Below are 25651 nucleotides of genomic sequence, written 5' to 3' on the forward strand. Positions count from 1 at the left end.
CAGATGATCCTAAGTCACCCAAAGGGGTGTTTTCCAAGCCCAGACACTGAGTTCTGATTATGTCTTAGGAAAAGCTCATCCCTCGACTTCCTCCAGAGTGGCAAGAACCCAAGGGAAAAGGGAAGGCTGGTCCTTACTTACAGTGGCTAAAGAATATCAGGTACCTGGCACAGGGCAGGGGTGTGGGGAGCTGGGAAGTCACTGGGTGTACCTGCTCTGCCTCCCACTCTGCAGCCATGCAGCCTATTCTTTCATTTTATAGAATTGAAAAAGTTTTTTCCTTTTTTTTTTCCAGTGAGAAAAGCCTCTTGAGGTAATTTCTACAGCTAACATTGTGCAAAAGGTTTACTGGCTCAGGCAAGGTTTGGGGTTGTTATTTTTTTAACCATTCTTAAATTGATGAAGATTTCTTAATTGCATCCTGCAGCCATTTGGATTGACAACATCAGGAAGGACACTTAACAGTGGAGCTACACTTAACTTTAACAGTTAAAGTTAAGTGGAATTTCTTGGTGTCTTCCTCAATGTCCAGCACAGGATTTGACTCAGTAGGAACCAATGAAGGGAGGCATGCAACAACTCCAGACTTAGGCGTGAACTCTTCCTGGAGACCTCTCAGGGACCTGCATCCTGTATGACCAGAACCCCGCAACCTCTGCTTGTCTGTTCACTCTGCTCAAGCCTCACTGGTCTCCTGATTCTCAAACACACCAAGCACATGCCTGGAAAGCTCCACCTTCCCATATCCACATGGCTCCCTTCCACAGTACTATAGGTCAGTGTCATTTTGCCAACAATGCCTCTTCAGACCTCACTATAAAATGGCACCTCCATATTCTCTAAACTCCTCACTCTGTCACACTTTTTTTCCTCTGACGAATTTGACCTTGTCTATTTGTGCATGGCTCGTGTTCCTCCATAAGAATGTAAGCTCCACTAGGATAGGAACTTATAGGAACTTTCCTTTGTCTCCTGTTTTATTGTCAAGTCCTACACATGACATAGAGTAGGTGCTCTATAAATATTTGTAGAATGAATGAATGTTAAAGGAACTCTAGACACCTTCCTGATATTTCAATTCTTCATTTTAGAAGCTAAGAATGTTTTTAATATTGCAAAATATCATAAAGTTAGACTTCAAGACATTTCAAAATGCAAAGGATTTTATAATAAAATCAGGTACACATAATTCTTCACATACATGTGGGTTTAGTTTTATACTTGTCTAACACTTTTTTAAAGCTATACTGGGGATTGAACAGGGCCTCACACTGTGCTACATCCCTAGTTCTTTCCAAATTTTTAAAAATTTTGAGACAGAGTCTTTTTGCATCACCCAGACTGTCAAACTTGTGATCCTCCTGCCTCAGCTTTCCAGTAGCTGGGATTACAGGTGTGTACCTCTCCACCCAACTTCACATTTCTTTTAACTGAAAACTTCAAGAAGAAAAAAAGTGAATTTTCTTTGGCCACAAAACAAAACAAAATGAAGCACCAATGTGAATCATATTTTAGGTGGTTAAAATGTTATGCCAAAGAACATACTCATGCTTTGACAAAACAATTAGGAAAAAAAAATCAGAATTGCTTTCTGCCTAGATACAAAACCTAACCCACTTACCTTTCTACTTAATATTTATGGCTTCATTTCCTATTACCACACTTGATTCTTTAGGTAATTCTGAATGTCTCCAAGTGAATAAATCTAAATATTTGTTATAGGTATGATGAAAAGCAAACTTTAATGTAATTTAGTACTATTTTTATTAAAAATTGTAACTACATTATGTAATGTAGGATTTGTTAATATTTCAAATCAACTTATGCATACGAGTTATTTGCTGTAGGTGTCTTCATCATGTGATTGCCGATAGAATTAAACGCTGCAGGTTGTATCTGTCACCCACCCATCTTTCTGGACTCCTTCTTTTCGAATGCTAATTTAGACAGCACGGAGAAGTCTGGGTGTGTAATCATACGATCTGAAAAATACTATATTAGAGATAGGGAAAGTAGCTGAGGCACAGTAGAGAAACAGCTCTCGGGGTGCAGAATACATCTGAACCTTGAAAAATAATTCGACTGAGGAACAGCATCAGCAAAGACAGAGTTGCAAAATGTGAATTCTGCCAACTTGAAATGGTCAAGGGGACCTGAAGAGGTGGGAATGGGTGAGAGTGTCAGAGGATGAGGCAGGGGGAAGGCCAGATCCTCAGTGCCACGACTGGGCTTGCCTCCCAGAGTACAGGTAAGAGGCATTGGTGCCGGTTTGTCCGGGAAGATCATTGTGGAGACAACCGTAAGAACCGCCAGGGGGCGTTCGGGTGGCGACAAGAGGAGGGGAGACCCGTTCGCCGGCAGTAGGAAAAGTGAGAGGTACTGAGTGGCAGAGAGTACAAGTGCGGGTCCGCGTCTCGGGTTGTGTCTGGGGTACAATTGGCAGGACTGGCCTGCCAGCGTGCAACCTGCCCTCTTCGCGCTCTGGGGCGAGGGCGCGTGGGGCGGGGGGGTGGGGGGCACGTCGCTCGGTTGCCCGGGCGACGGCGTCCGAGGGCGGAGTCGGGGCGCTAGAATGGCCCCGCCCATCGGTCGCGGAGCACTTTCTACCACCTCTCTCCTGACGACTCGCGGAGCCTCCCAACCGTCCCCACCCGGCTCGTGCCCACAGGGCGGCGGGAGCTCGTGCGCCGAGAGAACCGGCGCGGGGGGGCGGGGCAGCGTCCGGCGCCGCCGCCGACGAGGACAAGCCGCCGCCGCGGGGCTTCGGGGCGGAGAGTGGGGAGCCGGCCAGTCCCCCGCCGCCGGGTCGCGCAGGTGCGACCGCCCTGCCCGCCGGCGCCCCGCGGAGATGCGGCCTGTCTCTTAGGATGAGGTGTTGGTAGCAGGTACAGGGGCGGGGTGCGGTCTGGGGAACAGGGTTGGTGGTTCTCCGGAGAACAGGGGAGCAACTCGTGTTCATTTCTGGAATCTTACAAAGTCTTGGTTTGCACCTGGTAGATGCCCAATAAAGAGTTTCTTAACCAGAATGGACTGCTGTTGTTTTCCGGGATCACCAGACCCCCGGGGACGGTGGCGGTAAAACCCGGGCATCGAAGAAAACCATGGGGGCTTGTGCAAAGTTATTTAATTTGTGGGGGATCATGTGGATCCCGCGCCCCAACAGGACTGCTAACTTCTGTTCCTACCTGCTTCCGGGAAACAGGGGGAAGAGACGAGGAAAACTTGGGGACAAAGAGGAGTCTAGCCTTGGACAGTCAGTAGCCTCTCCTCCAAAATGAGACAGTATTAAACGCTGTGCAAGGGCCCTTTCAACTTGCACCCTCTCTGAAATCGACTTGAGGACTCCGCTTTGCCCATTATTGGCACCAGTCACAGCACGAGTTCTCGAAAGTCTCCTTTTCCACAAAACTCTGCATCAGGTCCACTCTCAGGCTCTTCCAGGTTTTGTTCGTGCATCATACTGTACAGTAAAGTCAGGGGAAAGTTGAAGAAAAGTGAGGTAGGCTGTTTCTCAGGGTTTTTTGACTGGCAACTACTAACTGTTACTTTTCTTACCAGCAAATAAGGGGAGAAAGGGCCAGTGTTCCCATTTATCTCAGAGACTAGTGAGCCAAATCTGTTTGGCTGTATGTAAGGTCATGTGCTGAAGGGGAGAAGTGGTGGGGGCGGTCAGACCCTCTGGTTTCTCTGCCACACTTTTTAATCTAAATACAGTTATCTGTTCTCTTGTGGGTAAAGTGCAATAGAGACATACTCAGAATAAACTAAGGACAGCAAATGACAACAATTTATTTGATATATATGCAAAGCCCTTGCTATTGTGCTTTTGCAGTGAGGACTTAGTGTTGTCTAATATGATAGGGTGACCCACTTTAAAACTCTGTAGTTAGAACTGAAGAGCTCAGTGTAGAGCTCAGTGGTAGAGCTTTTGCCAAACACATAAAAGGTCCTGGGTTTGACCCCCAGCACTGCAAAATCAATCACTAAATCAATCAATCTCTGCCATTTATTAAATAGGGCCTTTTCTGAACCACCTATTTCTAAAGTAGATGATCCCAAATTTCATTGTAGACTGAATAACAGTCACCCCAGAACATCAGGCCTTAATCCCTGGATATCATAAAGGTAGCATGGGGAAAAGGTATGTATAGGTGATTAAGTTAAAAATGGTGAAATGGGAAGACTATCACGAATGATCTAGGCGGGTCCTAAGTGCAAACACAAGGGTCATAAAAGAGAGGCAGCAGGAGATTTGGAACAGGGGAGGAGAAGGCAATATGACCACTGAGGCACAGAGTAGAGTGCTGTGACCAGGAGTCAAGGAATGCTGGGAGCCAGCAGAGAGAGAAGAGCAACGAATTCTCTCCTAGAGCCTCTGGGGAGCACAACCCTGCCTGTACCTTGTTTTAAGCCCTGTGAGACTTAATCCGGAAATCTGGTCTCCAGAACTCTGAGAGAATAAATTGCTATTGTTTGAAGCCACCAAGTTTGTAGAAATTTGTTACAGCAACTATAGGAAACTATGGCAGCACTCATAAATCACAAAGAATCCTGTATGGGTGATTATTTAAAAACTACAACCGGGGCAGTAGTGGAGTCCACTGTATATTTTCCTGAATCCTCGAAGTCCTAAGGAAAAGACTTGAATAGGGAATTTGACAAGAAGAGAAAAGAAATTTAAGTGATGCACAGGAAATTGGTACTCTAGTATTTAAACCAGTTTTTTAGACTTTCTTCTGTTATTAATGTATCACAGTTTTTGCTGTGGCTAAAGAAAGTAAAGGGATAATGTGACTTGGGCTTGGTCCTTAGCCAAGTCATTGCATATTCCTCAGATGTATATCAAATAAGAGTTGGAGACACCTGGGGACCAAGGTTGGGGACAAAAGGGAATGCAGAAGTGCTTCTAGGTGAGCAGTGTTCAAACCTGACTGAAAGCAACCTCTGGTCATCTGAGATGACACCATGGGGTTCTTGGGTACAGAAGAAAGCAGTGTTAAGGTTTAATTGATTTCTGCGACTCAGGCAGCTATTTTTCTACTTCTGCTCTCCCTCAGTCTGGTTTCTTTTTACACTATAGACCTAATTTGCATACCATACAAGTCATCTCCTTTAAGTATACAATCCATTGGTTTTTAATAAATTACTGAATTATATTCGGGAGCATAATTCAATTTTTGGTATTTTTGTGGTGCTGGGGATTGAACATATGGTCTCACAGATGCTAGGCAAGTGCTCTACCATTGCAGCCCTTTTTTTAATTTTTAATTTTAAGACAAGAGTCTTCTAACTTGCCAAGACTGGCTTCGAACTTGAGATCCTGCCTCAATTTCCCAGGTCTCTGGGTTTGTAGGTGTGTCACCACATGCAATAACAATTGAGTTTTAAAACATTGTCACTCAAGAAAGATCTCTTATATCATTTGCAGTCAATCCCCATTCTCAGTCCCTGCATCCTCTTTGGCTCTGTGGCCTGCTTTAGAATTAGGTTTTAGTCGCAGCACTGCACTTCTCCAATTGCCACATAATTGGCCTCAGTTCCTACTCAGTATATTCTTCTCTATCCAGCTGCTGGAGGATCACATCCCCATAGTTTAACTCCACCAATAACTTTCCCTTGTAATTAGAGTAAGTCCCCAAATCTTTAATATGGTCTCTTTAAGACTCAGTGAGCTCTATGTCCTGCCAATCTCAAAACCTTCTCAGGATAATTTAGTAAAGGAATGGAGAAGCACAGCATTCCCTTGTGGGAGGCATACAGGTGATGTCCCATAATAAGATGTCTCTTTCCTTGACTACCCCACAGCCTCACTAGCCTTCCTCCTCCTTGGTCAGTAACACTGAGCTTTTATCAGCATAGGACCGTTGTATGTGGTATTTTCTTTTAAGAAACTACCCAAGGCCTCTACTAGGATGACTCATTTTTGCCACACAGCTCAAGTTTCACCTTCATAGAAAAGTCTTCCCTGACTTACCTGAACTGAAGTAGCCTTAAGTGCATCATCTCATGGTATACCAGTACCCTGTGTTGTTTTCTTCATTGTGCCTAATTGCTCTCCAAAAGTATATTTGATTTTTTCCTTTAGTGTCTCTTCCCATTAGAATATAAATTCACAAGGGTAGAAACTTGATTGGCCATGATTTTGTTCAACTCTATCTGAAGTACTTATAAAAAAAAGTATTCATGGTAGCAATACATGATAAATTATCAAAATGTGAGCAACAGTAATTAATAGTTACTGAATACTTGCTTAATGCCAGGCCCTGTGCTAAGTACTACATATGCATGAATTATTCAACTGAAGCTTACTACTTTTGACATGTAAAGCATGTCCTCCAAATAGAGATCCCTACATTTAATTTTTTTTTTTTCAGAAACATTGACAGTTTTCTTTCTGTTATTAGTATGTTGATTTTTCAAGACTGGATCAGTGTATGTGATTGAATCTCTTTCCCCATATCTCTCTAAACAAGTAGAAAAGTGTTTGCTAGGAGGGAAAGGAAGAACAAAATGCACAGTATAAATAAAAGCAGGGTCCTAAAGAGAGCATGACACACAGCAAGGGAGAGTTACGTTGGAGCAATGTCTTGGGGGAGTGGTGAGAGTTGAAGCTGGGGGATTGCTTAGGCCAGACCAGAAAGGGCTCTGAGTACTAGTATTAATTTCCACTTTAATCTTTGAGCAGGATTTAGCAAACTAGCTCTGCTTTCAAAGGAAATGTAATTTAAGAAACTGAAGCTAGATCATTATGAGGTATTTTGTAGTAGGTCTGGCAAGAATTGATGAAATCATGAAAAAATTCATTGGAACTAAACTTATATAATAAGGTTTTTTTTATGACTTATCACCCCACTGAAGTCTTCTTTACTGAGTTATAAGGTACTACAGAAGTGAACTCAACAGAATGTGGTGGTTAAGTGGATGTGGAGTTTGAATAGATGAGTAGCTGAACACATGAAAATGTCTAACTTGAGATCCAAGTTTATGGCATCTGAGAACATCTGAGAAAGCAGGTTTGATGGGAAGATGAAGAAAACAGATTTGGGATTAGACAACTTCAGTATGACTCCAAACATGCAGATAGTAAATGAAAGAAATCCATTAAAATTTATCTGGAAACAATTTTTTTTTTTTTTAACAAAACAATCTGAAACCTACTGGCAGTAGTGGAATTGTCCTCATCTGGCTTTAATGTTGACTCAACTCACGTGTGAGAAGTTAGTCACATTTTGGTTATCTTTTTGCTGAATGTTTTCCATTACGAGGCCAGGAATGTCCAAGTTGGAGATGATTTTTAGAGATCTTCTAATCTAACACTCTTAACACTCTGCCCAAGAAAGGACACCCAGTGACAGTTGCCATCCCAACAAATGCTGCTCATTCTCAGCTTGAATACCTCCCAAGGAAGCCCCCCACATGTATATTCATGTCATTGAACATGTTTTGTTGTGCAAATATAGCGTAGATAAGTGCTATGTACTATTAATTGAAATGTACTTTTATAAAATGAAAAGTAAGTTTTTGTTGCTCTTGTCATGTGCAAGTGTTTTTGGTGTTATCAATGAAAATGAACTTCTGATTTGAACTTTTTGAAAATAATAAATTTTAAGTTAATGAATATATATTAATAAGCAGATTTATTTGTTTTCAGGTGTTAATAGAGTAATTGAAAATAAGAATATCCAGAAATTAAGGTATATCCTATTTTACTTCCAGTTATATTTAAGAATTATGAACATATACAATATGTATTATTATATCTGTACCAAATTTATTTTAGAAAACCTGAGGCCTTCAGTCTGATGAGTATCTAGGCTGGAATATCTAAACTATAAGAGCTATAAGAACTTTACCTTTGTGGTTTCCAGCTTTATCTCTGTGGTTGTCTGTCTGGGGCAGAAAGGAAGGTGTGTAGTTGGGGCTCATAAGAGTTAAAGGCTTCCACTGCTTAGAAATGGTTTGCAAAACACAACTATAATCTCCATTTGGTAAAGATGAAAGTTGACATTCATATGGGAAGGTTTTCCTGTGCTCTCACAGCTACCTCATGACAGAATAGTTTCCTCATTCTGAGTTCTGTGCTGCTTCCCTGTCACCTCCCTACTAAATGAAATCATGTGTACTTACAAAGTATGACCTTAGGCTAGCTTAATTCTACATCATATTATAATAGTCTCTATGCTTAGGCAATACAGATTAAACCCACTTGCTTTCTCTTCATGGAGCTATATGAAACTTACATCTACTTTCTAAAACTAGAAGGATATAGCTATTTATTTTGGGAAAGTAAGTTAGTATACACTGCTTAAACAATAAAGAGTATTGTTATTCTTGTTATTACTACCCTATTATGTAGTACCATATACATATCTATGTATATATACATATACATTGAGGCAAGTACAATGAGGAAAGGCCTACAACGTGAGTTATTTCAGTTAACCCTTAGACATAGATTATTTATCTTATAGTCTTACAGAAGTTTAATAGTCTCAGGTCACAGAGCTAGAATTTGAACCTAAATGACATCAAGAGAGAGAATGTGATTGAGAAAGCAGACATTGAGAGCAATATGCAGTTAATAAGCAGCAGTAACTCAGGTAGTTAAGTACTATCCAACATTACTGTCTTCATTGTGATTCTGAGACTGTACCAGCCCAGAGATGCTGCATTGGGATGGTTAAATATGTTGTATTTGAATAATCCTGGGATACTTAAAAATTTTCCAAGGAAACACCTTCAGTCTGGATCTAGGAGTGTATAGACTGATCCTATAAATCCCCAGTCTCAGATGTCCTTGGAAGGTAAGATGGTCCATCATCCTAGAGCCTTGAGTCATTAGTTGATGAATCTGGGAATCTGAATAGAATGTACATCATAAATAATCTGTACCCCATCAAAATAAGGCTTGGATTTTAAATTACCTTGCTATGGAGACAGTTGTTCATTCTATCATAATCACAAGAGAGGTCCACCTTGATTAGCAGCTATAAGGAAAGAAATCAAAGGTAAGACTGTTCACACTAGAAAAGTGCAGGTATACATCTATATAGCCTTTTGGAGTCCAAGGAGAATGGATAAGAACCCAGGAGATATTTTCAAGCACTTTCATTCAAGTGTAGAACAAAAACTAAAGCCCGTAAACTGTTTTCTTCTGAAATTCCTCTTTGTGGACTGTAGTTTCCAAGAACTTTCCTGCAACATTCAAATCAAATTACTAGAGTAGAATATTTACATAGTTATTACCTGTTAGAAATTTAATTCTCCTTTCAATGTGAACTGCTCCTAATTTTAAATGAGGCAGAATTGTTCTTGCCCATAGATCTTGGGGATACCAGAAAAAACCAAGATCTTACCTTTATGTTTCACTTTCAGACACTTGTAAGTTTCATATCATGATCCTCAAGTCAACCAAGTACAGAGTTTTAACTATTTTATGTTTGAAGCAAAAATCCTTCATTTCCAGAAATTCTTAATTTCCTAAGCTTTATGCCTGAAAATAGGAATAATATTTTAATTCTTAATGCGTCACAAAAATGGAGAAACATTTCACAAAATTGAGGGTATAGTTAATCTAAAATAGTGAAAATCTGAATTGCAAATATTTGTTCATTTATTCTGAGGCTCATACAAACTACCAGCATTGGCAAATAGAGGTACTAAATATCTTCTTTACAAATAAATGACTGTCTTCAACAAAATTCATCACTAGGAATAGAAGGAACTTATCTCAACATCAGAAAGGTTATATATGACAAACAAAGCCAACATCATACTGAATGAAGACAAACTGAAAGCTTTTTATCTAAGATCAGGAGCAAGACAAAGATATCTACTCTAACCATTCCTATTGAATATAGTTCTTGAACCTTTAGCTCTAGAAGCCATTGGGCAAGAGAAGGGAATGAAAGGGATACAAATAGGACAAGAAGTCAAATTATCTCGGTTTGCTGATGACATGATCCTATACTTAGAAGCTCAAGGAAATTTCACAGAAGACTCTGAAGCTGATAAATTCAGCAAGATAGCAGGATACAAAAATCAACATACAGAAATCAATAACTTTCATATACTTCAATAACATCTATTGAGGATTTTTTTTTTTTAATTCACAATAACCTCAAAAATAAACCAACCATCCTTGGGAATAAGCCTAACCAAGTAGGTGAAACATCTCTATTATGAAAATTACAGAACACTGAGAACTCAGAAGATGGAAAGGGCTCCTGTGTTCTTAGAAAGGTAGAACTGATATTGTCCAAACAGCCATATTACCAAAAGCAATACACAGATTCCATGCAATCCCCATCAAAATACCAATGACAGTCTTCACAGAACTAGAAAAAATAGTTCTAAAATTCATATGGAAAAATAAAAGACCCAGAATAGCCAAAGCAATACTGAGCAATTAAAGTGAAGCTGGTAGCATCACAATACCTGATCTCAAATTATACTTCAGAGTTATAGTAACAAAATCAGAATGGTATTGGCATTAAAACAGACATGAAGAACAGAAGACAGACACAGATCCACATAGATACAATTATCTGATCCTTGACAAAGGTGCTGAAAACATACATCGGAGAAAACATAGCCTCATAAAAAAATTGCGATGGGAAAACTGGTTAACCATATGTAGAAAAATGAAACTAGGTTCCTATCTCTTACCCTTACAAAAATCAACTCAACAGCGGACCAAAGACCTAAGAGTTAGTCCAGAAACATTACAACTGCTAGAAGAAAACATGGGTCAGTACTCTTAGCATATAGGTTTAAGTCCCAACTTCCCTGATAAGATTCCTAAAGCTCAAAAAATAAAACCAATAATTAATAAGTGGATATCTTCAAATTAAAAAGCTTCTTCAAAAGAAAAGGAAATAAGAGCATGAAGAGAGAGCCTACAGAATGGGAGAAAATGTTTGACAGCTACTCTCCCAAAAGCAGATTAATATTCAGAATATATAAAGGATTTTAAAAATAGGAAAATGAAATAAACAGATGTTCCTCAAAAGAATAAATACAAATGGCCAACAAATATATGAAAAAATGTTCAATGTTTTTAGCAATAATAAATGCAAATAAAAAACATACTGACATATCATCAGTTAGAAGGACAGTCGTCAAGAATACAAATAATAAATGCTGGTGAGGATGTTGGGAAAAATGTACACTCAGGCATTGTTGGTGGGACTGCAAATTAGTACAGCTTTGGAAAGCAGTATGGTGATTCCTCAAAAGACTAAGTGGGGGTATGAAAAATGGTGAAATGAGACAGACATTATTACCCTATGTACATGTATGATTACATGAATGGTATGAATCTACATCCTGCATAACCATAGAAATGAAAAGATGTACCCCATTTATGTACAATGAATCAAAATGCAGTCTGTAAAATTTTTAAAAAATTTTAAAAAGACTAGGAATGGATCCATCATGTGACCCAGCTATCCCTCTCCTTGTTATTTATCCAAAAGAATTGAAATCAGCATACTATAGTGATACATGCATACCAAAGTTTATAGCAGCACAGTTCACATTAGCCAAGTTATGGAACCAGCATAGGGTCCATCAATAGGTGAATGGATAAAGAAAATGTATATATATACACAATGGAGTTTTAGTCATAAAGAAGAATGAAATTTTATCATTTGCTGGTAAATGGATGGATCTGGAGAACATCATGCTAAGTGAAGTAAGCTAGACTTAAAGTCAAAGGTCAAATGTTTTCTCTCATATGCAGAAGCTCGAGAGAAATAATGAACTTTTTAAAAAGGGAGATCTCATGAAAATTGAAGGGAGAACAGTTAAATAGAGTAAGGGGATCAAAGGGTTGGAAGAGGAATTGGAACGAGGAAGGAAATGAAATTGACCAAGTTCTGTTATGTGCATGTATGAATTCCACTTTTATGTGTAGTTATAATGCACCAATTATAAAATCAATTAATAGAAGGAAAACTTAATAGAGTAGAGGAAGACTATCAGGGAGGGAAGGGAAGGGGTTAGTAACAGGGATTGAAATGGAGCAAATTATATGTATTTATAATATGTCAAAATGGACCTTAAAATTATATAAAACTATAATGCAGTAATTAAAAAACACAAATAAATGGTTGTTTTAAAACTCCTGTTTAAGTAAATAAACTTGTGGTGTCTTCTTTAAACTATTAATTTTGTAAGAAAAAATTCCCTTCCAAAGAACTGTGTCCCAAAGGCTCATTACTAGTCAATCTGAATTAATGAGTTTATTGCATCACCATCTTAAAGTAAACAAGTATGGTTTCTACAATTGAGTTCTAAAGTCAAACCTTCAGTTTTCTTCTTTCTTCTATTTAATTTCATATATGTTGCTCTCAGATTCTGTTTCCTGCTTGATACTGGATTAGTTTATGATTTCCCAATACTGGGCAATGATTCTCCCTGTCCTGTTCATTCCTCCATGCTCTTGATCTGTCTGTAATTTATGATAACATTACTCAGTAAGTTGAATTTTGTTAGTGTCATTCATCATCTCGAAGAATCCCCCAAAACATCAGATTATATAACCAACCAGATTCTATAACATCAGATTATATAACTATCAGATTATATAACCAACTCTGAAGTATAATTTGTTTAAATGAAAATGGCACTTTTTTCTTCCCAAATGGCAATATCTTCAATTTAGAACATTACAATTGCCTAGCAATTTTGAGTAACATTCCATTTTTATAATTCTTTATGGAATGTTTCCCTGCCTACTACTTATTTCCTAAATGATAGCACAAAGCATATTAAGGTAGAATTTGTCTTTAATTGATAGATGGCACCTTAGTAACCAAAAGAAAGAAATTGTAAGTATAATAAAAAGAAATTCTACTCAGTAAAAACTCTCTGTAGTTAACAGTGTTTTAAGATTTTTAAAGCACTGTGTACTTGCAAACATGAATTAATGTAAAATGATAAACAGTGCGTTGTATGATTTTCTTTCAATCATTTCGATGGTTCTCCCCTACATCTATTTTGTTTTGTTTTATACCTCAGTTTCTGCTTTATGTTTATTATTTTCTTTTTGTTTATTTTCTATTTTTGTTAGATATTTATTTTAATGCTTTCATTTTATCTTTATTTTTAAATTTTTATTTTTGCAGTGCTGGGGATCTCTTCTTCAAAGAGAAAAGAACAGCTGTCTTTGCACATGCTAGACAAGCTGTCTTCCCACTGAGCTGCCTCCCCAGCCCCATTTTTATTGACATAAATGTTTATGGCTAGGAATTTTCCTCTTTTTTGCTGTTTTTAATGTATCTCAGATCTGATGTATATGTTTTTGCTATCATTTTTCAGAAATTCCTTAACTTCTGTTTGTATTTCCCCTGTTACATAGAATTATTTAATAGAAGGCCTTTTAATTTCCAGATAGAAAGTTGTTTGTGTGTGTGTGTGTGTGTGTGTGTGTGTGTGTTTTGATGTTTCATTTTCAATTTCCAGTTGCATTGCATTGTAAACAGGATATTATTTGTAACATTTCTACTTTATGGAACTTAATGATCTTTTACTTGTGCCCTAGAACATAATTGATTTTTATGAACTGTGTGTACTTTAGACAAAAGTATATTCTTTATTATCAAAGTATAGTGTTCAGTCTAATGCTACAAGCTACACTGTAGTGATTATTTCATCTAAATCTTTTATATACTTATTTTTGCTCCACTTGGTCTGTCTTAGTTATAAACTGTGTTTCTAGTTCTTATTGCATCTTCTGTTAAAGAAGTGTTTATGTAAGAGATTGCTATGTCATATGATATAGAAATAGAAGTAGTATATCTTTATTGTGGGACGTGGCTTTTAACTTAAAGTGCTCATTTTCTTATTGAATGGTCTTTGGCTTGAAGACTACTTGGTCTGCTGTCAGGTTTTAAATTGTGCTTTCTTATTTGCATGGCATATCTTTGTCAGTCCCTTTAGACTTTTTTGAACCTGTGTTTTAAGCATGTGTCTTGCACACAGGGAAAAGATTTTGTTTATGTTTTGTTTTTGTTTTTTACTACTCTGTAGTGCTGAGAATCCCCAGGGCCTCCTGCATACCAGGCGAGTGCTCTATCACTGAGCTGTGTCCCCAGCCCTTATTTTTTATTTTGAAACAGGATCTAAGTTGCTGAGGCTGGCCTCAAACTTGTGAGCCTCCTGGTTCAGTCACTGGGATTATTATCATAAACCACCTTGCACAGCTCCATTTTTTTTAGTGATTTCTAATTTGCTGATTTGTGATTCTTGCTAAGGAGATATTTTCTTCCATTATTTGAACAATGTGACTTTATGAGAGGCAAAGGAAAAACTCTGCCCCAAAGCAGAACACTAATTACCATAATAACTAGAGTATTTTTATTTTCAGGTTATCTGCAATAACCCCCTGAACCATTAAAAGCAATAAGTTTTACAATAAGATTTTATTCACTTATTTTATGTAATAATAAAATATTTCCGAATATATAACTTTTTGTGAAGAAAAATTATTACTGAATTTCAAATATTAACAAAGTCAGTTCCTGTTCTCTGAACTTTTTTCACTTAGTATTTTATTAATAAAGATTGAATCCTTGGTCTTTTGTAGACAAGAACTAAAAGAACCAAACAGGGAAGCATTCATAGTTCAAGATCTCTAGGAAGAGGTAGGAATAGTTAACATGGAATCAAAAACATGTGAACCAAATAATGAAGATCTTTTATCAAGTAGTGGCATCGCATCCAATGGAGGTATGTATCTTTTATAAAACAAAGTGGGAAAATATTTAGAATTAAACAGTCTTCATAATGTTATTTAAAAACTCCTGGTTTTAGTATGTTTTGTTTTTAATTTCAGGGCACAGAACTTAATCATGACTGTCTACTATATTGTTTATAATTCTACTTTATAAGGAAAAAATTGCTTAGTCTTTTAAATGAGCACATCTGTTTTCTAGCATAAGATTACATTACCTTTTGCTTTAAAAATTGTTTCTTTGCAGAAACACTTCAACCTCAACATGTTCTACCATGCTTTCCCTAATGCCTTTTATTCCTCCTATGTTTCTTTGTATACTCGTAAGTTAGAATTTTCCATCATTTTGACTCCTCTTCCCTCACGTGCCCCTACATTGAGTCAGGTGCCAAGCTCTGCTCTTTGTATTCTCAGAGAAGTCTTGAATTCATTCCCTTTACTACTGGCTGGTTCAGGCTCCCTTCATCTCTGCTTCAAATTTCAGCCTGCACTTGGGAAAACAGACACAGATGGAATAAATAGTGGGAATTTAATACAGGGAATTGGTTACATAGAGATGCAAAGGGAAATACTCCAGAGATTAGCAACTGCTGGAAGCTGCTGTCACCTCTTGGATAAGACAGTGACAAAAGGAACCATTACCAAAGCATAGAACCTAGAGCTAGAACCACAGAGAGAGCTGCCTGGAGGCAGGCGAGACCTCCACTAATGGCCAGAAACTCATCTGGGGCTGGTGAGAAGGGAGGAAAACCTTGACCTCTCCTTCTGCCTCTGTTCTTCTGCCAGCACTTCTCATTTCAAGTCTACTGGGAGCAAATTGGGAAGTAGTTTTCCACAACCCTCAGCAGAGTTGAGAAGACAGAATGGATTCACGGGCAATGGGCAGATGACCTGCATAGTCCTGACTGCTTTTCCTACTTTGTCTCTCACCTAACTCATTTTTCTAGTATATCTAGAGTTTATTCTCAATTGCTGAAATGTTGTTTTGCTGACCAGCTTAACCCTTATTTGGTAAAACTTTATCTTCTCAGAATGTACATACCATCCTAAAATGCCTTTGTCACCCCCACACTTTCATACCCGTTCCTCCTGTTTACCTTCACTGGCTTACCTCCCACATAACTGCATCTCTCACAATCATCATGGACACTGGCCCCTTAGCCCATGTGTTGTCTCTCCTTCCCTAGGCATATCATCATCTTGTCATGTCATGGTCCTCATGGATGACCCATCTAAGATCTTAGACTCAGAGCTTCTTGACCTCTTCAATTCTTATCATCTTGACCTTTATTCTAACCACTCACTTCCCAAACTTGGGTCTTATTACCAAGAACTGTTGGACTTCTAAAATCTAACCTCCTATCTTTCAGCCCTCTCGCTCCCTTATTCCTAGACAGCTTCTATTTTTCTGCCTAATGAAGGTTGTGGTTCTCAACGATGGCCCATGTTAAAATCACTTTTTGAGATTTTAAACATTTAAATGTATTAGATTCACACCTGAAACTGTGATTCAATAGATCAAGAGTGGGACTTAGGCACCACTGGTGTTTGTTGTTGTTGTTTTATAAAACTTCCCTAGTGATTCTGATTTACAGTGAAGATTGAGAATAACTACAGTAGAGTCTGCCATTTTCTCCTAAATTACCACTTTTCCTATCAGTTCTTCCTTTTGTAACATTATTTTACCAAACCACTTGCCAGTACCCTTTCCCCTTTATTCTGTTGTTGCACTCTTTCAGGAAAAACCCAAATCTTTATCAAACTGACTGACTTCTCTATTTTTGTACTAGGCTGCTGGAATATTTTTCTAGAGAAAATACATGGATATGCTAATTTTCCACTTCAAAAGTTATAGTCTCCTATCTCAGTTGGGTCCCAGTGCCACTGAGAAGCATTTCTTATGATCTTTGCTATGTCTGTTTTCAATTTTCTATAATACTTATTTCAGAATTGGACCATTCCAGATGAAATCCAAATTTCTTGGCATGATCCCAGGTCCTTTATATGTGTCCTACGTTTTCATTCTCATGTCTGACCACTACTTTCCTTTCCCCTGGAATATCCCATGCTTTCTCAAGCCTCCTGGCCTATAATTATGGTGCTCCCATTGCCCAAGATGTCCTCTCTCCTCTCCTGTTCTCCAGACTGCTAGTTCTCGCTCATGGATACTCTGAAGACTCCTTCAGCTCAGGTGTCATTGGATTGCCTCCTCCCTGCAGTCTGTTCCTCCTTTGTGCTTGTGTTCATCTTTCTCAGAGCACTTACTGCCCTTCCACTTGCCTATTTTTTTCCATGAGCTCTCACTCCTTCAATAGAGAAATCACCTAGCATAATGTTTGCCCCAAAAGGTAGTTGATGAAGTTAATTAATGAATTCTTTAATATTTAGGTTCTTCAAGCCCATTTTTTGTGTCATCAATTCGTGGTACAATAATTGAGAACACAGCTACAGCTGGGACTTTGACACAAATTCCTCTTTTCCCTAAATATGAAGTGGAACTTGATTCTCATAGAAAAATGATCCCTTACCCTGGAAAGGAACACATAGAACGTGTTTTAGAAGAATATTCGCATCAAGTCAAAGATTTGCAGAGAAGACTAAATGAAGTGAGTTGCATTTTTCTCTTCTAGCACCTGACTTTTTCAGGGACAACAGGGAGGCATAGTGCGTTGGGAAGAAACTAAACTTCCTGGAAGAAAACCTTGGCCATGATCTCTTGGTTAAACTTGATTTGACCTGTACCTTCGATTTCAGTATTAAAAATTGTACTAATGAACAGTGTACATATCTTTTTGTTGTTAATTTGTCATAATGCCTTGGTGTCATGGTTTAATTTTAATGACACTTGAATGGCTCAATATATTATAATTAATGGCATTCATCTGTAACTATAATTAATGATTTGTTCAGGCCTGCTGTCCTTTTGTCATGATATCTGTTAACTCTCATTAACCACCAAGACAGCTCCAGCATTTCCTTTTCTGAAGCCTTTCCTCTAGATAGCATTGGGTATGTTTACCTCTGTATAGTTATTGCCTTTTATGCAAATGTTATAATGCCTAATTTACCTTATACTCATTAACATATTGTTCTACCTCATCAAACTGTGTGAGCCCTTCTAGGGGAAACAATCCTACAATATTATTAAGTGCTGAAAATTATGTACCCCACTGTATTATATACAGAACATACAAAGATGAATAAGATAGGACTCATAATGAGTTCATAGTTTTGGAGGGGAGCTGGTCAGGTAAAGGAAGAGTGACAATACCTTATGATAAATTAACTAATTAAGATATATAGAGACAAAAGAAGTGCAGAGATTCTAGTGAGGAAAAGAAACAGTATCTTTATTTTATGTTCATCCCCTGGCAGAGTATGAGATACTTGATTGGCTCTCAATAAATGTGTGTTAAATCAGTTAGTAAATAACAGAGCTGTTTGGATCATGTACATCTTATAGAACAGACATGGTGCTAGGTACTGGATAGATAAAGATGGAAAGGACATGATCCCTTCCAGGTACATATGTGTAGTCTTATTGCTGAGATATTTAAAACAGAAAATGTTAACAGTGAGATCTGTCCTTCAGTAGGGGTAAGCAGCGATTGTAAATCCAACTGATGCTTCACATTCTTTACCTAATTTGACTTTTCAGCATTGGTGTTGTCTTCCTCTTCTTCCCCTTCTCTCTTCCTCCTCCTCCTCCTCCTTCTCCTCCTTCTTCCTTCATATTGTGAATTGAGCCTAGAACTTCATGCATGCAAGTGCTCTACCACTAGTTATATACCTTAGTCCAGTATTCTTTTACTCTTTTACTCCAGTATTCTTTTACTCTTAAAGTTTGCAATCTTTGCTTTTGTGTGTTTGTTTTGGGGGCTGGGGGTTGAACCCAGAGCCTTGTGCTTTGCAACCATATTTTAAATTTCTAAGACAACTTCTTCCCCATTCATTTCTTTGACATAGCATTGTGTTCTTATATTGTGATTGTAATATCTCTTGAATTTTCTGCATATACAAATTTTTGGAAGTGTTTTTCTGTTCCTTGCATTATCTATCTTTTTTCCTCTTTTTTTTTTTCTAGAGGTTTGCTTATTTAAATTTGTTCTGTGCTTTTTATTTTAGAATCAGTGTTCAGTGGCTTTTTTTTTTTTCTGTTCAGATGATGAGGTAATAAAAAAGCTAATGGACAATTCTTTATTTTTGGGCAGAACTTGATGGCTTTGCTTTGGGATAATTAGGTGAGGCACTAGCTATTATGCTGGGAGCCCCCTCAGTGCCTGATTTTAGAAAGCTTGTGAATTTCTGTGTAGTTGAACTCATTGATTTTCAGGTGATGGTGGGTTGTGTTACCAGCGGTAGACTTGGGGTTGCACTGTGGGTGTTGTGTGCTTTTGTGTTCTTCCTGGAGAAAATTTCAGGCAAAACAGGAAATGTAGTAAAAGTACAGAGAAGTTTATTAGGAAGGAAGGAACTTTCAAGAGGGAGGGAGAGTGGATTGGTTGTCTCTAAGAGAAGGGAATGATCACATACACCCTTTGTTCTTCAGTTTTATTGGGGGTCTTAGGGAAGTTTCTAGAGAGTCCTGCCCAGGTCACCTTTCAACTTTTGACTGACAGTAAGATTATATTAGATTTTAAGTCCTTAAACTTAGCCACAGGTATTCAAGCAAATCCATGGGGGAAATTTTATTATTATAATGAAATCAAAATCATATGGTAAAGATGTAAAGGCAACTTTTGATAAGGATCATAAATGTACTCCCTTCTGGTTAACTATGTTCTTAGCAGCAAAGAGGAATCTTATAATAAAGAGCCTTGAGAGAGATAGCTCTTCAGGTAACCCATTGCTTGTGAGGAATATAACATATCTTGTTGACTTAAGCCAGAGTAGGGCCAGAATGACTTTAGGTAAATTGCTTTTCAGGAGAAAACATGAGCAAAATCTAAGCTTTTTAGATATCCTGAGGTGACAATATTATAAAAAGTAGAGCTAATGAATTAGCCAACTTGTGCATATCTTTTTGTTATAATTGATAGAAAAGATGCATCTTGGACATGGAATTGTTTTTCCTCTGGACAGTGTGTATCAGGACTTGTTCATTTGACTGGCAACAGAGGGGTAGATGGAGGCATACAGTGAAAGATAGGAGCAGGTGCTCAAAGATTTACATTTTGTGTGCGTCTTCTGGCCATATATAGGAATACTTGAATTCACTGGGAACATGCATTCTTGCTAATATTTTAGAAGTAGACATCTGATAATGAACCCTCTCAAACATGCTTGGTATATTCTTTCGTTGTTGTCTCATTTTAAATTGAGCATTAAGGGAATGCATTATTTTAGTTGTAACTCTGCCTATATGTCTGTCTGGAGAACTGTTGCCATTTCTGTCTTTGGGGAAATTTTTGTCCCCCAAAAAAGATTACAGTTTTTTCTAACAGATTGTGTTGATGTAGTGTATTCTTGGTTATCAAAAAATACTTGTGTGGCTTTGGGATTTTGAATTGGTGACTATTTGTGATGTGTGGAAAAGCCCTATATATATTATGATCTCAATCACACAAAATGGAAGGTCGTACACATACATGCACAACCTGGAGGGACAAGTCCAACTAAGTTGCTTGTGACTAGATGACTTGGTTCTTTGCTTTTTTTTGTTTGTTTGTTTCCTACAATGCACATACTAACTTTTAAAAAATAAAATCTGTTTTAAAAACCTGAAAAGAAAAAATAAAGAGAAGGTGGGTGGTAGGCCAGAACATAGGCCAAGCCTATAGAATTATCCCATTGACTTCATGTTCTCATCACTCATGTCTGTTACTTAGCAGGTTGAAGGTAGGGTTTGACTTTTCTGAATATCACATCCATTATATTTTCTGTATATATTCAACCAGTTCTCCTATTTTAAGGAATAAAACATTCCCATTTTCATTTTGAGCCAGAAGCCAGATTTATTTTAGATTTGTTGTAAAGTGGAGAATGAATAAAAAGAAGCCAAAAGAGGCCAAGCTTGAGACAGGGAAATTATTTAAGGTATTCTTATATAGATGAGAAATGAATTACAATGGAATTATATTGAATTACAATGGAAGGGCATAGTATGCCATAATGATAAATTAATAATACATAGCTTTTTGAAAATTGTTAGTAATAAGGAACTGTGTGCTGCTAATGGAGGTTAATTTTGCTTTGTTTTCCCCCCCAGAGCAATGAATTACATGAGAAACAAAAGTTTTACTTAAGGCAGTCAGTCATTGATTTGCAAACAAAACTTCAAGAAATGCAAATGGAGAGAGATGCCATGGCTGACATCAGGTTGGGATATATTACCTGCATTTTTGTGCAATGCTGGGGATGGAACCCAGGGCCTTCTGCATGCTCCACAAGTACTCTACCACTTAGCTACACCCCAGCTCTAATTCTGTTATTAAGGTTTTACTCCAAACAGTCAAACTACTTGTGTGAATATGATATTTGACATTACTTCTTTTCTTTCATTTATTTCACAGACGAAGGGAGAGTCAGTCCCAGGAGGATTTACGAAATCAGCTTCAAACTACAGTTCATGAACTTGAAGCTGCCAAATGCCTTAAGGAGAACATGTTAAAAGACAGCAACACACAAATAGAGCAGCTAAGGAAAATGATGCTGGCTCATGAAGGAGTACTTCAAGAAATCCGATCAATCTTAGTTGACTTTGAAGAAGGCTCAGGCAAGAAAATCTATGAACACGACAACACGGCTACTATGCACTTCCGCAACTTGGGCTCAGCTATTAGTAAAATCCTAAGAGAATTAGACACAGAAATTTCTTATCTTAAAGGGAGGATATTTCCAGTAAGTGGTGAGAACACTACTTTAACTTTTTATTAAAATGCATTAAGAGAATAGTATTAGGCATATAATTTTTAAGGTTCTTAAAAGTAAGCCAAGTTCTCATTCTTCTTCTCTGGAATAATAGAGGTTACCTCCACAGTGATCTCTCTTACTGGGAAAATAATTTGATTTCTCTGTATTGCTTCATGAAAGTAGAGTCAGATTAAAAGATCTTGTACAGTATTAGATTTACCTGATTTTAGTATTGTTTCTGTTTGCATCTCACTAAAGTATTCCTTTATCTGAAAATCTCTAGGTTTACAAGTACCTAAATCAATGTCTCTTTTTTTAAAACCAGGTAGAGGATCAACTTGAAACATTGAAATCTGAATCACAGAACAAAATAGAACTACTTCTTCAGCAACATCAAGATAGGTAGGTTTCTGACCGAAGTCAGAAAGTCATAGTGAAATTACACTACAATTTTACAGTCTTGCCTGAAAATCCAAAATCTTATAAGCTGCAAGACACAGAAGATTTTTGTAGGTTTGTGGCAAACCTACATGTTAAAAGGTTTTTTGGCACTAGTTAAAGCTTTATGGAAGACATTCAAGACGGTTGCAACAGTGGTTTTGCTATAGGTAAGAGAGACTAAGCTCATTTCCCAAACAACCAGGACAAGAGGAGGCTTATAACCAAGGAACAAGGTGAGAGGATCAGTGGATGGAAAATTATTAAGAGGCGACGTCAAACGTTGGGTCATTCTTGCTAAAGGCAGGCCAAGGACTTAGATATCTACTCTGAAGGATGAGGAACCTGATCATTTATCAAGAGTGGGAGGATATTAAAACTGGGTTGGGCCCCAAACAGACTATAGCTAAGGTCAAGGCCTACTTAAAAGATGACTTAGAAGAGCCTAACTTAAGTAAAGTCAAGGAGAGAATATTTGTTGATAATTTATTGGTAAAACTTGACCTAAGCTAATGTTTTTTTTTTTTTTTTTTTTTTTTTTTACAGATAGATTGGTTTTTATTAAAGGAGTTAATTTTCTTTCAATCATATATAAAACAATAGCAATTAAAAACTTCATTTTTGAAAGGAAAATATTTACACATGAAGAAGTAACTGTGCAAAATTTACATGAAAATGGAAAGACAGGGATTTCCTAAAAGATAAAAGGTGTAACCTTTCTCTGGTGCTGATAAAAATATTGATTAGCCTTCAGTCCACATGCTCAGATTGAAGTCTTCTGTGAGGAGCCACAAGGAGAAAGACCAAGCATTTAGTCATAAAAGTACTATCAATAGCTAATATAATTTTTTATAGTCTATGATTTAATGTGAATATTTACACACTTGGTATTTTCATAATATATTTTGTTTGTAAGACTCTTCCCTTGATTCCACTGCAAGTGTCATATAATACATATAATATATAATACAATTCTCTCTCTTTTTTTTTTGAGACCTTTGCTCAGGCTGACTTTGAGCTCCTAGGCTCAAGTGAGCCTCCTACCTCCATCTCTCAAACAGTGTACCCAGCTGGGTACTCATAGTTTATTACATTGTAAAATCAAACAAATTCTGAATTCCAAAACCTAACTGGCCCCTGTAGAATTCAGATAAATAATTTTGGATTTGTCATAAAAGAGTAGCATGTACAAAGATGAAGCAAAGTACTAAATGTGAATGTTGACTTCTCAGTATTTACCCTAAAGAATTAAAGTCATCTTATTATGGTGATACATGAATACCCATGCTTATAGCAGCACAATTCACAATAGCCAAACTATGGAACCAGCCTAGGTGTCCATCAGTGGATGAATGGATAAAGAAATTGTGGCATATAAAACAATGGAATTTTATTCAGTCATAAAGAAAAATACAATTATGGAATTTGCAGGAAAATGGATGGAACTAGAGACCATCATGTTAAGTGAAATGAATCAAACTCAGAAAGTTGAGGAGCATATGTTTTCTCTCACATGTGGAAGCTAGAGAGGAAAAAGAAAAATAGGTGGGATGGATCTCCTAAAACTCAAAGGGAGGTCAGTAGAGGAAAGGGACCAAGGTGTGATCAGCAGGGAGGGAGGGGGGAAATACTGGGGAGTGACATTGACCAAATTGTTATATTGTGTGCATGTACAAATATGTAACAACAAAGCCCATCAATATGTACAATTATAATGGACCAATAAAAATGTGGAAAAAAATTGAGTGTTAAAAATCATTAATTTTGAAGTAATTCATTGTCAGGTGAAATCTTCTTATCAAATAACTATCACCACATTCTTTCTATAGGATTGAGCAGTTGATAAGTGAACATGAAGTTGAAATCACAACACTCACTGAGAAAGCTAGCAGTGCTCGAAGCCAAGCCAATAGTATCCAGAGTCAACTGGAAATCATTCAGTATGTGTCCTCATGGTTCAAAATTAATAATCATTCATCTTCATTTAAAAATATTATGCCAATTAATATCCTAAGATAATTTAGAAATTGCTTGCTAATTGATTCCACAAGTAAAACTTTTCTAATACTCAAATGAACACAAAAATGACAATATGAAAGATAATATTATCTGACCATATAAGAAGTATTATCATTAGTGTTTGGATCTTTTGGAATTGCTGTTCTTCTTTTTAAAAATATTTTTCAGTTTATTTACTTATTTATTTTCGAATTACTGAGATTGAACCTGGGGCCTCACTCATGCTGGGCAAACACTCTGCCATTGAGCTATTCCCAGCCCTTGGCTGTATTAATATTTCAGCAGTTGGATGAAGCAATTATACCATATGTATAAATAAAAATTATAGTTTCATAAGCATAGATACATTTATTTCTATAAATATTTTATAAATATATATGAATATATACATTATGAATATATATAAATATATAAACAAATCTGTATGCATATGAAACTATAATTTGAGATAGTATGTTTTGTATGGATATTTTCAAACATATACCAAAACAGAGGAAAAAAATAGTGTAAAGAACTCATATCTATCCATCCAGCTTTGACAGTTTATATTTTGAGCTGAAATTTTTTTTTTTTTTTTTTTTTTTTTTTTGGTGCTAGGGAGCAAACCCAGGGCCTTGTGTATGCTAATCATGCACTTTAGCATTAAGTTATGCCTTAGTACTGAGCTAAAGCATTTAGGAAGCAATTTTATATAATAAAGACAATTAGCCTAATAATGCCACCTGAAATAATTAGTGGTTGAGTCTAAATGATAGGGTGCCCGTAGGTATCACATTGTTTGCTCTTTGCACTTATATTTCTTCTTAACCCTTTGTAGAGAACAAGCAAGAAACCAAAATTCAATGTATATGCGTCAACTCAGTGAATTGGAATCTACTGTTTCTCAGCTGCGTTCTGAATTAAGGGAAGCCAAAAGGATGTATGAAGACAAAGTAAGTTTAGGTTTTGTTTCTCTGCTTCTAGGGACTATATACACAAAATCAAAAATATATTTTTTAATAGTTTACTTTAAAATAAGGAATCAGAATAATATCTTCAAATCAAAATCAGTGTATGAGCTGGAATAGGAAGGTGCTAAATTATATGTTAAATTATAAAATTTTTTTATTTAAATTGCACAAATTAATTCATTCTTAGAAAAACATTTTTGCCTATTTCAAGGAAGTTTCTGAAAAATTCAGGGGCAGGGGATATAGTTCAGTGGTAGAGTTGCTTGCCTAGTATGCATGAAGCTCTGAGTTTAATCCCCAGAACTATGAAAATAAATAGATAAATAATTGAAAATAGAAACATCTTAATTATTCTTACAAGGTTTAGCTTTAGCAAATACTTAATACCAGCTGGTCTACTACCCCTTACACTCAATATTTGGGGGGCCTACTTTCTTTCTTACTTTTAAACTCCTAATAATTATTGTATGAATTTTAAGATTAATTAAACTAATTAAATAAAACAATGTTTAATTAGGAAAATAAGTCTTTGTCTCTCATCATGTAATTCCTCTTAAAACCAGATATTAACTAATGCTTGATATTCTTCTTCTGTCCTTTCATTTCCCATAGCTAAAGGGAAGTTATTCAATATCATTATCAACCATTTGTTCAG

The 25651-nt window shown here is 36.9% G+C and overlaps 1 protein-coding gene across 14 annotated transcripts in view; it reads left to right on the top strand.

Moving 5' to 3' along the window:
• Window positions 1-2625: 2625 nt before the first annotated feature.
• Window positions 2626-25651, top strand: part of CCDC158 (coiled-coil domain containing 158) — a 101812-nt gene continuing 78786 nt past the window's right edge. For 12 of the 14 annotated variants that reach the window (XM_079152695.1, XM_079152691.1, XM_079152699.1 and 9 more), the window contains exons 1-8: window positions 2626-2885; window positions 14591-14733; window positions 17126-17343; window positions 20946-21055; window positions 21250-21577; window positions 21915-21991; window positions 23857-23967; window positions 24864-24978. In XM_079152695.1, coding sequence (XP_079008821.1) covers window positions 14664-14733; window positions 17126-17343; window positions 20946-21055; window positions 21250-21577; window positions 21915-21991; window positions 23857-23967; window positions 24864-24978 — 1029 coding nt within the window. In that variant the 5' untranslated portion in view covers window positions 2626-2885; window positions 14591-14663. Of the gene's footprint in view, window positions 2886-7651; window positions 7695-13779; window positions 14734-17125; window positions 17344-20945; window positions 21056-21249; window positions 21578-21914; window positions 21992-23856; window positions 23968-24863; window positions 24979-25651 lie in introns of those variants that run through there. The other 2 variants (XM_079152698.1, XM_079152697.1) reach the window with 2 other exon arrangements.

Source organism: Sciurus vulgaris, assembly GCF_902686455.1.
Source record: "Sciurus vulgaris genome assembly, chromosome: 9".
Taxonomy (NCBI): domain Eukaryota; kingdom Metazoa; phylum Chordata; class Mammalia; order Rodentia; family Sciuridae; genus Sciurus; species Sciurus vulgaris.